At 45.9% G+C, this 16535-nt stretch overlaps 1 protein-coding gene across 11 annotated transcripts in view; it reads left to right on the top strand.

Annotated features, from left to right (window-relative positions):
* The first annotated feature begins 24 nt into the window (after positions 1–24).
* Positions 25–16535, top strand: part of SLC31A1 (solute carrier family 31 member 1) — a 28084-nt gene continuing 11573 nt past the window's right edge. The window contains exons 1-3 of one of the 11 annotated variants that reach the window (XM_087752434.1): positions 48–66; positions 887–1000; positions 1627–1779. In XM_087752434.1, the coding sequence (XP_087608560.1) occupies positions 1765–1779 (15 nt within the window). In that variant the 5' untranslated portion in view covers positions 48–66; positions 887–1000; positions 1627–1764. Of the gene's footprint in view, positions 67–886; positions 1001–1626; positions 1780–2367; positions 2413–4014; positions 4198–6877; positions 6900–8444; positions 8823–10609; positions 11054–14696; positions 15547–15770; positions 15833–16535 lie in introns of those variants that run through there. The other 10 variants (XM_087752444.1, XM_087752445.1, XM_087752437.1 and 7 more) reach the window with 10 other exon arrangements.

The following is a 16535-nucleotide window of genomic DNA, read 5'->3' as shown; positions in this document are numbered from 1 at the left end:
GGCGGGGCTTGGGGAGGGGGCGGGGTTGGCCGGGCAGAGGAGCCGTGGACTCGTGGCGGGCGCGCGGTGAGTGACGTGCCGGGCGCAGGGGGGGTCTCGTGCCCCCGCCGCCGCCTGAGGGGACCCGCGGCCGCCGCCGCCCCTCGGGCGCCCGTGGCGGGTCGCGGGGCCTCGGGTCGGGCCTGAGGCGGCGGAGCGGCCCGGCCCGGCCCGTCAGCGGCGGGGTCACCGCGGAGGGGGGCGCCTGAGGGGACAGGGCAGCCCCGGGCCGGCCCGCGGCCTAGGGGAGCGGCGAGCCGCGGCCCCGCGGGGCCTCTCCGGGGCCTGGCGGGAGGGGACTGCCGAGCTGGGCGACCCCGCTGAGGGGCGGAGGGAGCCCGGAGGCCCTGCGGGAAAGCTCCCGGGGGAGCTGCCGGCCCGGCCTTGCGAGCGGGAGCGTGTTTGTTCCCAAGGTGACAGCGGGGCAGCCGCGGTCGCCGTGCGCTGTCCGGGCTGTGGCTGCAGCCCGCCCTCCCCGCCGGGCTGCCCCGAGCCCCGGGGAGGCCGGAGCCCTCCGGGGCTGGGTGAGCGGGCTGTCTGCAGCCGTGGTTTGGCTTTGCCAAAGGGTGGCTTCATTGCTCTGCTTGTACGGCTTGCTAGCGACTCTGCAGATCCCTGGCACGGGAGGTCAGGGACACATGGGCGCTGCTGTGCTCCGGGGTTGGCTCTCCTGCGTCTGAGTTACCGAGGGGCGGCAACGGTGGTGTAATGCACTTTCTTCTCAGCATCAGAATAGTTTATTGGCTTTAAAAACACCTGAGCTGGCCCTCGTTAAGCAATTTTTCCACCTTTGGCTTGTAGCTTGAGAAATACACCTCTTTCATTGTTTTTTCCCCCTCTTGTAAAGCTGGTATCTCCAGGTGCTTTGTGAGACCTACTGCCTCGTCTTTAAATTCAGCACTTCAGAACCAGATGATGTTGAAATGCAGCAAAACTGAACAGTGCAGGGGAGAGCAAAATGGTAATAAGGGTCGAATAACTTCCTGGCTTTGGATATTTTCTGGCACCCATCGGCAATTTGTAACAATAGTTACTTTTAGGATGTTTGAGTCTGAGCTCAAAGTTGCCAGGTCTGTTGTAGCGCCACGTTTGCAGTAATTTGAGGTTTTATTGCAATGAGAATCCAGCATGGTTGGGATATCAGCGATTTCACTTCTAAAGGGAAGAGACGTGGGGAATTATTAAGTAGCTTTTTCATTGCAGAATGTGTGATTATTTTAGAACGAAACCTGCAAAGGGTCAAACCCCTTGTTTTTGTTTAGAAAAACCACAAAAACGGACACACACAGCCGTTATACAATAATTTGATGTAAATTCCTAGTGGGAGCAGATTGTTGCTATCTTGATATGGCAGGGGGATATGAACTTCAAATAGGAGATGTGGTTCCTGTGGTCCGTAGAGGAAAGAGGTAGTGTGTTGCTTTGCCTCCTTCTGTATTTCTATCAAGTTGGCACTCCAGATATATTTTTTAAACAGTGAATACCTATGTGGCTAAGTCCTAGTGTTGCACTTGAATTTAGGGGTTTTTTTTAGGTATGGGTAATGTTATGTCTGTGCCCAACTTTTTTTTTCTTTTCTTTTTTTAGTACAAAGTTTAACTTGGACTGTTGGAAGCAGGAACACAACAGTTCTGTTACAGTCGAGGATTCCCGTCCTGTGAACAGCCTCTTAGCTGAGAACCCGATGTGCTTTCCCACACGGGGATTCAGCACCAGCAAGTCTCAATGTCAGTGAAGTGGGTAGGTCGCTGGTAGGGGTACGTACTGCAGCGCTATGGCAGGCATCGCTTCTAAGCCCCGTCTTAGCCACTTCTCACTTTTTTATTTCAACTTCGTTCATAGCCCTCTTCTGCATTTGAGTTTGCAGTGGGCTTGTGGCTCCACATGAGTTCACGGTCATAGACCAATTTTTCCAGTTTGTGCTTAAATTCCAAGCTTTGGAATGCTTAATAGTATGGCATTTTGTGCAAAGGTGGATTAAACTCTCTTCACAAGTATTTATTAAATTTACTTTTAATCCGTTTGGTCTTAATTTGCCTCTGCTTGAGCCTGAGGTAAATAAAGCTTCTGCAGTATTTTTCATTAGTAACAATATGTGATCTTATAGGGTAAGTTAGCGTTCAATGTAATGGTCCCAATTCATTTAATTTATGATGTAATATGTCCTGAGGCTTTCATCAAGCTTTGGATTATACGTTTTCCCATCCTTCGTTAAAAAGGGGGCACTGGAAATAATGTGTAAATACTGCTGTTTAAATACATGCATGTTGGCTTCGTAACTGCAGATGTGTTGGTGACTCTGACTGTGACTGCCCTGCTGCACAAAACAAAGTTAAAGCGATGCTGTTTGCTATGAACTCAACAATTTTCACAGTAAGCAGGTTTTTTCTTTTTCTACTCTCTCCCCCCACCAAAAAAAAAAGTAATAAAAAGAATAAAACTAGCAGGAGTTGCAGGCTCCCACACAACTTCATATTGCAAATAGAGAAATTTTGTATGGCTGTTTTCTACTGAGATTTTGCTGCTTATTGGAAGTTACAGAGAATTATTTTAATTTCGTATCAGATTTCTAATCTAGAGCAGCTTTTTAACTAGACTGAGAATTAGAGGAATTTCTGCTAGTAGAGAGGAAGAATTAAATAAGCTTTCCAAGTCACTTTTGCATGTCTGCTTTTTTGTTTTAAAGGTATAGTCCCTGCCATTTATTCTGACTTGCAGTGGTGCAAGGACAAGAAGGTTTGGGTTTCCTTTTTTTTTTTTTTTCCTTTTTAGAAAAGAGGCATGGGGAGGTTCTACTCTCACTTACCCCTTTACAGTGTAACTTCAGGTTTTGGATTAGTGAGACAATCTATCCCTGAACAAAAGCTTAATGCTTGAGAAGGGAAGGCGTTGAGAATACTAATCTTTAAGAGTCTTCCAGTACAAATAGATGAGAAGATCTACTGTATTCACACGGTGAGTTTTGAGTCTGGGCCCTAAGGAGCTTCCTTTCAGCTGTCTTGTTTTCCAATCAGACATTAGGTCAGAGAGAATATGGCACTTTTTGTTCTTTGAACTAAAATGCCATATTTTCTTCTTTCCTTTTTTGGTTTCTGTGTTTGCTATAAAGACCCCTCTACCCAACAGGAACATGTCATGCCTCTGCAGACCTGCCTTCTCCACACTTGGCTGAAGGTCACCCTGAAAGTTCGCAGTAATCTGCATCAGAATTTTGTGAAGTTGAGCTGAAGCAGGCTGCCAGTGTGAACTTTTCCAGAAGTCTGCCAGCAAATCACTGGGAGTCTTGGCAATTTTTTCATAGGGAAAGATGAAAAAAATCTCCATCTAGTTTATGTTGCTTTTCTCTGGAAATCCAATCTTAGTTAATCTACTCCATTGCCTTTTGTATCAATCTAATTTTCTGGAAATGTTCCCAACTAAGTCTCAGGGGACTTGAGACAAATGATTTTTTTCATTAACCTTTTTTTTCAGCTGAAAGCTCGAATCTGCTAATAAAGAGAATAATGGGGCTAGTTATTGTAAACAAATTAAACTCCTATTTTGCTGCACTACAAATTAACCTTTCATTTGTTGGTCCTGGAAATAGACTCTTCTTGTTTAGAAGCCAATCTAGAAGCGGGAGGCTGTGATGAAATACCTCCTTTTTGTCTTCCTTCTGTTTCCAGTATTTGATGTCATCTTCCCAACGTAGCTTTCACAACATGTCATTTCTTCCCGCTGTCTCACCAGTTCATATCTGCAAGGGTCCCGTTGATTTCCAGTGGCACTTGAGCACTGTGATTGCTAGCTAGAACAATTGCTTGTGTGGAAAATATTTTAAAATTTTCTTTTTGCTCTTTCACTCTGCACGTATATAATATTAGAAAACCCCACGGTCATTGTTGTACCACAGATGTGAATGTCATTTATAATCCGTTTAAAAAGTTGTACATGCATAGAATCTGTTTGCTCTAATGTTTATCTAAATTAATATAGCAGACTATGGTAGCTCTAGATGACGGGCCAAAATGTTCTAAGTGATTGGGCATCTTCTGTTCCCACTGGATGCTCGGCACATCCTGATATCAAGCCTGAGAAGCTGGGAGAAAATTAGGAGAAGAATACAGCTGTCTGCCTTGAAACTAACAGCAAGCGCACCAAGTTCTCTCCTGAGACCTTGTGAGTCCCACTTCACTTTAACAAAGCCTTCTTTTCCCACACATGTGCTCTTTAGCTATCAAGGATTCAAATCTCATTCCTCTGATGAAGGTACATGAGCTTGGAATATGAGCTTTGTGATATATTTAGCTGATCTTTTGGCTAATCTGGATGAGAGGAATCCTGGCAGTCTTGGCCTTTTTTCTTTTCTAAACACTCTAATGCGTCTGTTCTTGGGGGAAGGAGTGTGTATGGTAAATGCTTTCAGGCTTTTTTTCACGGTCGAGATAATTTAATAGGACTTGGATTTGTAGGATTAAAAAGTACTTTCAGGCCGCCTCCAAGATGCAGTGCACTTACTGAGCGTACAAGCTACTGCTTGTTAGCCAGCTGCCTAGCCTGCTCCTTCGTGAGCTTGGGAAAGCTGCGATTTGAAAGGTAGATGGCTTCAGCCTCCTGATGGAGGTGCTTGTCCCTGTGACCCAACCTGTTCCTTGTCTGATTTCTTTCAAATGGTGCATGTACTCTGTATGGGAAAGTCGGAGCAGCTCTGTGCCATCCCGGTGCAGGCTGAGTGCCTGCCCTCAGTGCGCTGTGCAGCTCAGCAGCTCCCTGCGGCTCCTGGCTGGGTTCCTCCATATTGTGTCTGGATGGAGGCTGCACTGAGAGCCAGGGATCCGATTGATCAGTTACTGCCTCAGTTAACTTTTCCTGGTCTGAAAGGTGCGGTACTAAAGAGACTTGATGACGTATTGTCACAGCTTGACTGCATTTCAAGCTTGCATCCTTTACTTAGGAAAAAAACCCACTAACAAACATGGAGCAGACTCAAAGCCAACGCTCCCAGCAGGCAGGCGATGCCAGTTTATTCTCCTCCGGCTCTCGGGAAGTAACCACAGCAGCTGCTGTTGGTGTAGTGCTCCGTGGGAGGGCAGCGGGATATCGTGCGCGTTTCCGATGTGGTAAGTCAACCATTGTACATCAAAGTGATAAGGGAAGTAGAAGCTCAAGCTCCTGAGGAACACACCCAGCCTTGGAATACTGTGGAAGTGAAATGCAACCCACAGCGTTGGTCTGGTTTTCTCAGTTGCCTCTTTTATGGTTCCCTTGTTTGTCTGAGGTCTAATGGATTTGACAAGAGACTGAGTCATGATTTCTTGGTTCTCTGCCAGGAGAGTTTTGTACAAATCAAGTTACAGTTGGCTTTGGTGCCCTTCATTCACGTGGGATAAGACGTTATCTCACAAGGACCTACTGAACCTTAATGTTTAAGGTCTCATCAGGTGAGATTGAAGCGTGCTGGAGGAAAATATTACAGGTGCTGTCAAATTGAAGCCTAAACAATTTAAAAGAAAGACAGTTGGGAGTTTTACAGCTGCCCTCATGTTCCTGCTAGAGGTTTGGCTGTACTTGTAAAGCCATTTTTGTGCTGCTTTCTTCATACAGGGCGTAAACGCAGAGTAGTGTCCTTGGCTGTAAGATGTCCTGCTATATGGATAGTAAAGCCTAATATGCTTTATTCTGACTGTTTTGCTTCTTTGGTAAGATGCAGTAGTTTAAGAAACCTTTTGACAGTAGCACGACTTTTTTAATTTGCTGAATTCCTTAAATAAAACCCTCCAGTACATCATGATAGTAGGATCCTGGGCGCTGCTTGCCAGTTGATCGCCTTTTTGTGCAACTCTTGCTTTTGATCTTGCTTGAAACCACTGCCCCTACAATAGGGGCGCTTGTATTGCAGAGCACAGTACAGCTGTACTTCTTGCACTTGCTCTCCTTTGTCACATTTGTTCTTCCATAGCAATTGCTGACGCCAGCTTTCCGATCAGAGAGGTCAAAGAGCCAGCTACCCTGACGGGATTTGTCGTGTACACATCGCTGAAGAATTTCTGCACAATTTATGATGTATCTGCCCTGTTATTTTTTACCACTCCTCCAAGATCCTAAAAACGGGCCTATAGCTTTTAAAACATCACATTTCTTCATTATGGGGTAGATACTACAGGAAACTAAACTTGCTTTGTTACAGTAGCCAAAAGCGAGCAAAACACTAATTTCTGTGACAGAGAAATGAATGTTTGAAATGTGTTTTGTGTAATGTGTTTGAAAGTCATCTCTGCAACACATTTAATCTGGTCAGGGAGTTCTAAGATCTCTTTGCATTTTTGCAAAGTTCTCGGGAGGAAGACTCGGGAGTTACTTTCGCTATTACGTGGAGCTTTATGTGAGCATCTCAGTCCTTGGGCTGGTCCTAACATGATTGGCTTATGCCTTCAGTGGGCTGCATAGTCCAAGCAGTAAATATTTATCTTGGGTCATATGAAATCTTTGGCTGTAACAATAGGGATTGTCAATATTTTGTGAGGGATGGTTTCACCCCAAGTAGAATGTAGCAGAAATCCCTGCTGCTTCAGCCCTTACCCCTGTTTTGTACAGCTAGCAGAAGCTGAATTTAAATATTTCCCACTGACCATGTTGCAAGTAATGGGTCTGGTTTGAAATAGGCTGCAGGTCGGGCAATAAATAGGCTTAAAGTGGAGTAAAAGTGATCATAGCTAAATCCGAGCAGTAGTTAATGATTAGCCTTTGATATAGATAATGATATGCGTTCTGCTTGTCAGCATTATCTGGAAGTTTAGAAACTGATCCGTCTCAGACTTGTTGCCTGTTTGGAGAAGACTGCTCTCCTGGAGGCAGTAGATGGAAAACCTGTCTCTGCAATAGTAAGTACTTAGCTTTTTTTAGCTTTGAATCATTTCTGCTTTGGATTAACAGCTCTGTGGCAGTCCAAGGGTTTGAAAGCTAGATGAAAAAGGCAATGATTGAAGCTTTTTCTCAGAGTGGTTTATTGTCACTCATAACTAAAATAAAAAAATTCGTTGATTGCTATTTGTTATAGCTTTCCATGGCCTAGAGGCAGTCCTGTCAGAAGACTGTCACGAGGCCGAGGCAAGTTCCTTCCCAGAGAATGGCTTGATTTGATTGCCCTTTCCCTCTTCTTGATATCGCAGTATATCTTGATATCTTCTTCATATTGTTCAGTTGTCAAAGAGTGAAGGTAGGATGGTCTTTTTGTATTTCCAAAAGTGAAAATGTAGAGGTGCTCCGTTCTATGGACTAGGGCTATGAATTTGTTTTCCGAACTCTTATAAGTATTTGCATTACTACCTGGAAGCTGTTTATATGTCGCATGTTCCATCCTCTTGCTATTATCTGAGATCACGGAGCAAGAGTAGGAAGGTGGCTCTGGTGACATCTATTTTGGTCTTACCTGTCTGCTGAAACAGAGATCGACTTCCTGGGCTTAATTAAAAACACAGTGGAATGGATTTTGATGATGATGACCTATGTTCTACCTTGTATTTTGCTCAGAAACAGCTTTGGGCTTCTCAAAACAACAGGTGTTTTGAACAATTGAAACACAAAAGAATTTGATTCTTGGCTGTGGTAGAACAAGCTTTTGTTTTGAGGGAGAGTCGTAGATGGTGATGCAAAGTGAAACGAACACGCATTCATTTCCCTTCTGCAAGCAGGTAAAACATAAGTATTTTTCTAAAAGTCAGTCTTGCGTGCCATTAGGTCCTTAGTGAAAAGCCTACGTTTAAAAGGTGACCCTGACACGCCAGAGTGGGAGTTGGAAGTCCCAGCGTATTCCCGTAGGAGCTGACATCAACAACGCATGGCTATTGCAGCAATGTCTGGCACGGGCTGGAACATGACGGCTCCAGGGAAGGTGCATGGTTGAGTGGCCACTTTAAAATGCTGTGTCTGCACATGGACACGCATCTAAGGAGTAACTGTAGACAAACTGCCACTTAAATATGAAAAGAAAGGAGTGAAATGTGCTCCTGGGGTTGTTATTCAAAGGAAGCTTTCACATGTGGTCGAAGCTAATGTGCAACGAAGGTGTTTCTCTCTGATGAGTGTGTGGCAGTACTGGACATGGAAAAACATACGTGAATTGCTTAAACCAATATGTCTCATATCATGTGTGTGGAATGGATTCCTAAAACTTAATTAACACGGAGTTCTGAAGGGTGGTTTTGTTCTTGTCCAGATTCTCAAAACTTACCCGAAAGCCAGTTCAGAACTTGTACAGGCGTTACCTTTTCTGGGCTAAGTCTGGTTATGATGTTGAAAAATAGCCAGAGGGGGAAAATGAGCTTATTGTCTGCATGTGCAGTTTTGAGTAAATGCTAGGTTGTTATCAGCTGACCTATTAACTTAAAACTATCTTTGTTACCACTGCACTGCAGTGCCTCAGCCATTTCCCGAGTGTGCTGGAGGGAAGATTTCTCTGCCAGAGGATTCGCAGGATGTTCAAGAACAGGAGCTTTTTAGTTTGAATAAAGGATCTGTCTCTGAGTCCATAAATGGTGGCCTTGCTCTCCAGAGCACAGAGCAGCTACTCGCCATCTCTGCAAGAGCTGATAAGTCCTTGACACGTACGGGTTATCAAGCTACATGTGCAGTTGTCATGCTCGGGGGTAATAGGGTGCTGATGGGGCACCCTGCTCCACTGAGCCTGCTTGAGCGGGGAGGTTGGACTAGATGATCTCAGGAGGCCTCCTAGACCTCAGCGGTTCTGTGACTGAAAATCTTAACCGCAATCTCCTGCGGTGACATGCGGAACAAGGGCAAGTAAGGTAAGATCTGGGAATCTTCTGCGAGTCTTCTGAATCAATCTGTGTTGATGAACTTTAGTCTCCCCGAGACCTGTAATAAACGGATGCCATCCATTTTATTACCCTCAGCATTAGTTTTATCTACATGAGACACAGGTATTTATGATGTTGCTAGATAGCGTCTGTAATCTTACACCTGTATTAAAGGCCAGGTAATGCACTTCTAGGATACATTGAGTCACGTTGCATTTTTGCAGCTGAGGAAACTTTTGCTTGCTTCCTTGAGAATGCACTTGCTGACTCCTGGTTTCATTTTGTGTCTCCCGAGATTATTTTAAGTCTTACAGGGCTTAAGGCTAGAAGGCACCATTTTAAATAAATCTAGTCAGAGCTGTTTACACTGTTTAGCCCGGTGTGTGTCCTTCCCGCTTCAGCAAACCATGTAGCAATGGTTTATCAGGTATTAACCTGCAAGTGGTACTCTGTCTCACATCCTAAAATATCTGGTGTTCCTTATAGATTGAATGCTGCTGCGTGTGGCCGCTGAATGGTCACAAACAGTAATGGAACTCCTCACCCTCTGGACAGAGACACCCTTTTTGTGCGAGACAGGCTGGCTCCTTTTCATACATACCAATGCTGCGGGTGGCGTGAACCTGCAGGAATCTGGATGATGAACTAGTGAGCATGATCGTGAATCTTGTGCACAAAAGGGTTTTTTTTCATGTTAAGATTTACGTTTCCCCTTCATTTAAAAAAAGTCTGTTGCAGGTAGAAGAATGCATGCTAGAAGCTGTTCTTGATTAGGGTATATAAAATAGGAAGATAAATTCTTCACTAGGCCTGGGTTTTCTAAGGAAGCAGAAGTTGTCTAAGATACAGTTCCAAATACTAATTTTTTTTAGATTAAAAAGTTTTTGAAGAGTATTGCAAGGCTCAGGACTCTGTCCCGCTTGTTCCTCGGCATACAGCGAGGCAGCAGGATGTTTCCTGCTCCCTGGCCATATGGATTACATCTTCCTGGTCGCCAGTCCAGTGCTCGGTTGTGTAACATCTCGGCAGAAACCACCACAGAGGATAAGGAAGTAGCTATTTATTCAAGAAGTTACGTAATCTTGGAAAATATGGGTCACATGGCACTTCTTTTCTGTCTCCTCTTCCCCGCTGCTGTCCTGTTTCTCTCCACTGGTAAGAAGGAGGCTTAGGCAGCTTTCTTCAGCTGGCAAGTGAGTGCTAAGTGGTTTTTAGGGAGAGGGTCCTCGGGTGGTTTCTGACCGAACGCTGTGCATGGTAAGCAGACTGCACTCAGCTATTCTGGCATCCCAACAAGGCCTGTTAAGCCACTGGGATTTAAGTCATTCTGCCTTATCTCTGCTTAAATGCAGCATGGTCCCTGGGGGGAAGGGGAGGCCTTCAGGTTTCTCCTCCCTGGATGCTGAATCCTGGGTATTTTGGAACATGAGTACGTATTACTGTGTTACTGTTTCATACCCTCGATGATCTGAGGAGGAGAGGTGGAGGTAAGATAAAGTGGCCTGCCAGGCTGCGGTCCTGGGATAATTGCTTCAGAAGTCTTTGACATGCATGGGGAGTGCTGAAGAGGTTCTTCTGTGGATGCCTCCTGGGAATTGCCTTTGATGGAAGCTTGTTAGTACTCGCTCTGAGTTCACGCTGGCATTGGCTATAAGGAACTTTGGTGTCTGACGTGCTTTTGTAGGAGCCCTTTAGCCTGGATGTTTTATAAAGAAATTGTAACCTAGCATCCTCTGTCAATTTTGGCATCTCTAATGCCATGCTTTTCTCTCTAGATGAGTGCTTGAGTCAGCTTTTGTATGGCATCTTCTCTGCTCTGGGAGCTGCGGTACTGGCATTCACTCCTCAGGCCTTGCACGTTATGAGGTGCCTCAATTCTGCTGCTCTCCAGAAACTTCTGTGCTCTTGGGTGTCAGAAAAGGGGGACGACTGCCTCATCCGGCTAGACAGAAAGGAGAACAATAAACAGTGCAGAGCAAATATACGATCCAAAAGGCTATTGGTGGAAGAAATAGAGAAATGAAAACAGCGAGGGGGGAAATACTGCGCATGTGCAGAACGGAAGAAGTTGTGCTCGTGATGGGCTTGAGTATGACAAGTCGCTCCTTCCGAGTGCAAAAGTCAGAAGTGCTACAGGACTGATCTGCTCTGGCTTTGGCACCTGCTACGACACTTGTGTGCCCTTGGTTTCTGTGCCCAGCGAGAAGAGCTGGCCGGAGGTGGGTGCTGTTCTGTTGGAGCTGGGGCGGTAACATGGAAAAGGGGAAAATTGTGACACTCAGAGATGAACAGGCAAACTTTGAACTATTGAAGAGATCCTAATTGCCTTTTAACTGGTACCACCTTTGTCACTGAGTTCACTGTCTGCTGAGGTAGCATCTCATCTTTATGAATACTGACTATAATCTTTATTGGTGTTTGTTAGCAGAAAAAAACCAACTTGCAGTTGACATGTCTGTTCCTGGCCTTCTGCTTCTGGCCAGTGGGTGGGCAGCTCTGGGCCAAGCGAGCTGTGCTTTGTTCCCTGAACTGCACTTTTGATTTGCTCAGCTTATAATAGTCCCTCCGGCTGGGGTTGTCAAAGACGGCCTAGGGTGGAATAGGCTAGATTTTTCGAAGGTGTCCCACTGGGGACTTCAGGTTAATTTGGGCTCACTCGGGTTGAAAGTACTCGTGTTTTATCAGGATGGTAGCAGGTTATTGCTGCTGTAGTAGAATACTTCAGTTCCCGTCATTTCTGACATCTGTTTCTCCAGAAGTTGTTTGCTGTATCCTGCCTGGCTGTCCTTTGTGTGGATAGGAGCTATGCGCACACAGTTCACCAACCATCCTCAGCCTCATGACAGCTTTCAGCATCTGTCTGTCACCCAAAAGTAACTCCCTTGAGCCGCGCTTCTGTGACAGATGTGCGCTCAGCAATGTCTGCAAAACAGAGGAGCACTAGGCTGCATTTTGCAAGCCTGTACCCTGTGGTGTTCACAGGAGCTGCCAGATCCAATTCCAGTGTCATTCCTAGTATTGCCCTTCCTACTGTTTTGCATTTGTCAGGGCAAGAACTGTGTTGTATTTGCAACAGCATGAAAATGATGTAGTCAGATGTACCCACTGCTCTATTCTGAGCCCAAAAGCCTATTGCGCACCTTCAAAAACGTTTTCACTTTTAGCACTGTATAGGGGGTGATAAGAAGCAGCTTGCTGTGCTGAAGAGGTGGTGTTACTGTCTCATGTCCTGCCAAGAGTAGGGCAGTCTGGAGAGCATGTATAGGTGGTGACCCCAAGATTTGGCCCAACAGTTGGAGACATGGATCAGTCTCTAAGATTGCAGTTCTTCTTTCAAAGGAAGACTTAATGTTCACTAGTCTGCGTAGGAATGTGTCCAAGATTCTCTTGTAGATGAGAGGAGTTTCTACTGATTCCTGTGCTGATATAGTCCCCCTGCATTGGTGACCTAGAACTTGTGAGAAAAAGAGACAAACCAAGGAGTGATGGCATTGGTTCTGCCACCTCCTGCTAAAGGTTGATGTGGTCATTGTGGAAGTAATCTCACCTGCTCTACTGAGGCAAGGATTGAGAGGTGGCCAGCACGAGCGGAGGAACCGTGGTAGGCTAGGCTAGGATAGTTAAGCTGGAAGAGACCTACAACAATCATCTAGTCTAACTGCCAGGTTGTAGCTTGATGGAGTTTGGGACCCTTTGTGAGACAGCAGAGGATCAGTCTTGGGTCTCGATGCAAAGCTTTGTGCGCGTTCCAGGTGCTTGAACCCAGGCTGTAGGTGTGAGACTTCTCTAGCAGAAATGAGGTTACCGCCAGGAGAACATTGGCAAGGACTCCTCGGTTTTGCCATGCTTCTCAGGAGTATCCTTTATTTATTGCTTTTCCATCTCCTGTAGTTTCAGTATGGCTGAGCAAAAAGCTTGTCCAGAGAGGAGCCTCTTTGTTGCTCAGCCTACCTAACTCACCATTATTTTCTCCATCTGTACACATCTCTTGCCAACATTTGTCAGCCTTTCCTCTGATGTTATCAGTCTTGCAGTTTTACGTTTTCTGCTCTGCAGGATTGTTTTCTGCTGCCTTTCACTTCATTGGGCCCTTCAGTAATGACATGGGCTGGCATGATGCTCTGCTTCATGAAGTTCAGTGCATTGTCCTGTAAAGAACAGTCTGTCCTTAGTTATTTTTTTTTTTGTTCAAAGATTTAGAGATTTCCTGAGGAGTCTGCAGAAGATGGAAGATTAGGAATGGCCGTCCCCTTCTAGGGAAGCAGATCAAGCAGGGTCTTTAACAGAAGGTGACCAGACAAGTTTGCTATGAAAATAAACTCCATCAAAGGGACTTGCTTGTAGCCATGCTGAGAGGAAGAGCTCTGGCCTCTCCTCTGGTAATTGGGGATTATGCTGAGTGAATGCGACCAGCTTTGCCTTAGTTGTATAGCTGAGTGTTGCTTTGGTTCAAAGCAGAGGACAGGACCTTAAGGGTTGAACCAATGCTGATACTTTATGAAATTCTTTTAATCTTCATTTTAATTAAAAGTTGATTAACGTATATAATTGTGCTGAGCTGCCAAATAATGTTGTGCAACTCCAGGAAGCCTGTGTGAGCCAGCATCTCAACTAGAATCCATGCTCTGAAATTGGACCGCTTTTTTAATTTTTGCTATGACCATGAGCACTACAGGATAGTTACATGTGGAGGGCGCAGCCTGTCTCTTGAGGACAGAGCAGCCCTATAACGAGAGGGACAACCGGGTATTGATACAAGTGTGGGATGTGGGAAAGAAACACAAGGATTTGCTAAGAATAAAATAAGCAAACGGTGCAGCTAGGAGCCCTGAGGGATAGAGGTTTGCAGCTCAGATAAGTGTGAGAAAACAGCAAAATGATTCCACTTGGCAGGGCTCTCTTGTGATCTTTGCGAAGACCTGCAGACCCCCCGTGATTTCCCCCAGGCACTGAGAAAGGGGCAGGTACTCTCAGAGCACGACTGTTGGCCCCAACCGTGTGATCTGGCTGTGCTGCAGAGAACCCGAACTGAACTCGGGCTTAATCCTTCCCCCCCAAACCTCCCTGCGTGGGTGGCATGAGGCTTTGCTCCACTCTCTCCCCATATCCTGTCTCTAGGGTTTGTCAGGGTCGCCTTGAGAAAGGGCCTGTCTCAGCCTGGGCAAATACCGTCAGTCGTGGGCATGGCTCATGAGCAACAGAGCGTTTTTCATGTGCCATGTTCTCTGCCGTCACCTTCAGCATCCCTGACTGTGCTGTAATGGTTCCAGCCTGGCATCCTTGATGGAGGTGATGACAGAGGATCAGTTCTCCTGCGTGGCTTTCTCCCCTCATGAAAAACTAACAGCCCTGTAGGTTACTTTTAAAAGCCCATTCTTCTGCTTGTATTGTGTATGCTAGCTGCTGAAGAGCTGGTCTCTACATGCTACCAGCTTGGCTGCATCTCCTTTCTAACGTCCCTGCTGACTGCTTCCGTCTCTGCATGTCACAGTCTGCCCAGACGTCATCCCCTTTTGAAGCTGAACACAAGATGTTGTCTGTAGCCCTGCTTAAATGTTTTTTTGCCCATCATTCTCCATTCCCTGCACTCTACCCTCTGGCATCTCAAGCTGGACATCCTCCAGAGTACCTGTCTTCTTCCTTCAAAAGCTTCCGAAACCCATCTGTATAAATAGCTCAGCTGTATCCCTTCCGCTTACGGGTGGAAAGGGAGAACGTGCCCTCCGTCAGACAATGTGTTTTTCTGCTTGACTCTGCTGATCTGGCTTGAATTGATCTGCAAGCTTCTCTGGTCATGGACAAAACCCAGGAAATACAAACTAATGCAGCCTGACAACCTAACCCTCAAAAGGTATCGGACCTCCTCTCCCCAGCCGTTCCTTCCTTGCTCTTTATCCAAACCCCTCTACTCTGTTGAGCTTTCAGGAAGCCTTAAACTTCTGGTAAAGGCTTTTGGTTGGGACTCTAGGTTGGTGACGCAGTACGAGGCCAAGCCACACAGTTCTGCTGTGACCTTGCAAACATCCCTTAAATTCTTAATATAGCACTAAGAGCTCCTTCTTCAGGAGTTGCGCAAGGGAAGAACAGAGGTGTGCAATTAAGAGGTGTGCTGGGCACAGCACAGTCCCTCCTTGTGTGCCTGAGTTCCAGCCTGGCGTTGCTGAAGCTGCTTGGGAGAGCTCCGAGGGGAATTTTGGCATTGGAGAACAGCAGCATGGATCTGTAAAACACATTATATTACATTGCTGAAGAACGATCTATTTGTTCCCCGTATCTTTAAGTGTGTCTATATAGCTTGACTCAGGAGGGCTCTGGCTGCCGTTTCTGGATACTCCTACAATATGAACTGGTAGAATTGGTCTGTCCCTCAGCTGTGCCTTTAAGCAGCTCTGGAGCTAAGCCTGGGATCCTGGAGGAGTCACAGCAAGTCCACCCGTTTGGAAAGGAAGCAGTTAAAGTTGTCAAGTTTGCCAGGAAACTGAATAAACTGGAAGCAGCGCTTAAGTCTCATGATGACTAGCTCAGACCATTCAGTGGAGACCACAGTTAAAGCCAGTGAACAGTGCTGTAGTGTCTGCAGACTCCCTGCTTCCCCTCCCACCTCCATTTACAGCACTTTAAAAAAGAAAGAAAAAAAAAAAAAAAAAGGATTGGGCTTGAGACCACAAGCTCAGAGCCAGTGGAGCTCAAATAGTCTGCCAGCTGGACTGCTGTAAGTAGAGCACTGATAACTTTTGGTTGCCTTTTCCATTACTTATGTGTTTTATATGTAGCATTCCTTTCTGTCATGTGGGACTGAGCTGTACGTGATGTGCAAGCAAGAGATCTTTGCCTTTCCAGCTTGCTATTTTTAATCTTTTTCCCTTGAATTTCTCTCCGGAGCTTTCATTTGAATTCTTAGTAAATCTTATCAGGTCTTTTTCACTTCTTCTTCAGGAGAAGAGAGGGACCTGCTGACCCTGTTCTTGCTACCAGAAGCGTTGGTGGAGAGACCCTAGGTGAGAATTGCTCCAGCTGTGTTGGGACAGAAGTCTGGAGGCTTCTGTGCAGGAGCCAGCCCCATCGGCGAGGCTGGCGCACTTGCTGCCGCGGCGTGCTGGGCCGCTGCGGCAGGCGCCGTCTCTGTTGAACAAGTAACTAGTGTAAAGGAGACTGAGGAGGTGTTTTTTAAGGCTCTCCGGTCCTTTGGGGCAGAACGAGTGGAATTAGTTTTATTTCTTGCTTTTTCAGAACTGGCATGGGAAAGATGAGGTACTGTTTTGATGGGAAGAGTTTGCGGCTCTAATGGGCATTGATTTAGGGCTCTGTTATTAATTCTGTTAGGGTTTTGATTTGGAAGGGGCTTCATTCCTTTTGAATGTGACTTTAAGGAAACTCTGTTTGCACACCGTGTTTCAGACTAAGCTGATATGTAAAGTACTTTCTGGGAGCTTGGCAGATCCTTCCCATAGTCTGTCCTGTTCCTGCATGTCCTGTGTTTCTCCATTAAAAGGTGTATATCTCCCTTGGGTGTTTGGAAGGTTGTTTGCCACAGGAAAAACTCTGTGATTTACTGGGGAGTAGCAGGATTCTGGATTAACACAGCAGAAGCAAAAGATTGGGAAACTGTGGTGGTGGTGATGTATAATGGCAGTCATCTTATGGCTGAGACCTGCTTGAGAAGACTGCTTTGTGTTTGACATCTCACCAGGTCCAGCTCGC

Source organism: Nipponia nippon, unplaced genomic scaffold, assembly GCF_047370975.1.
Source record: "Nipponia nippon isolate SJK-2023a ecotype South Korea unplaced genomic scaffold, ASM4737097v1 scaffold_16, whole genome shotgun sequence".
Taxonomy (NCBI): Eukaryota; Metazoa; Chordata; class Aves; order Pelecaniformes; family Threskiornithidae; genus Nipponia; species Nipponia nippon.
This window is presented reverse-complemented; position numbering and strand designations above follow the sequence as displayed.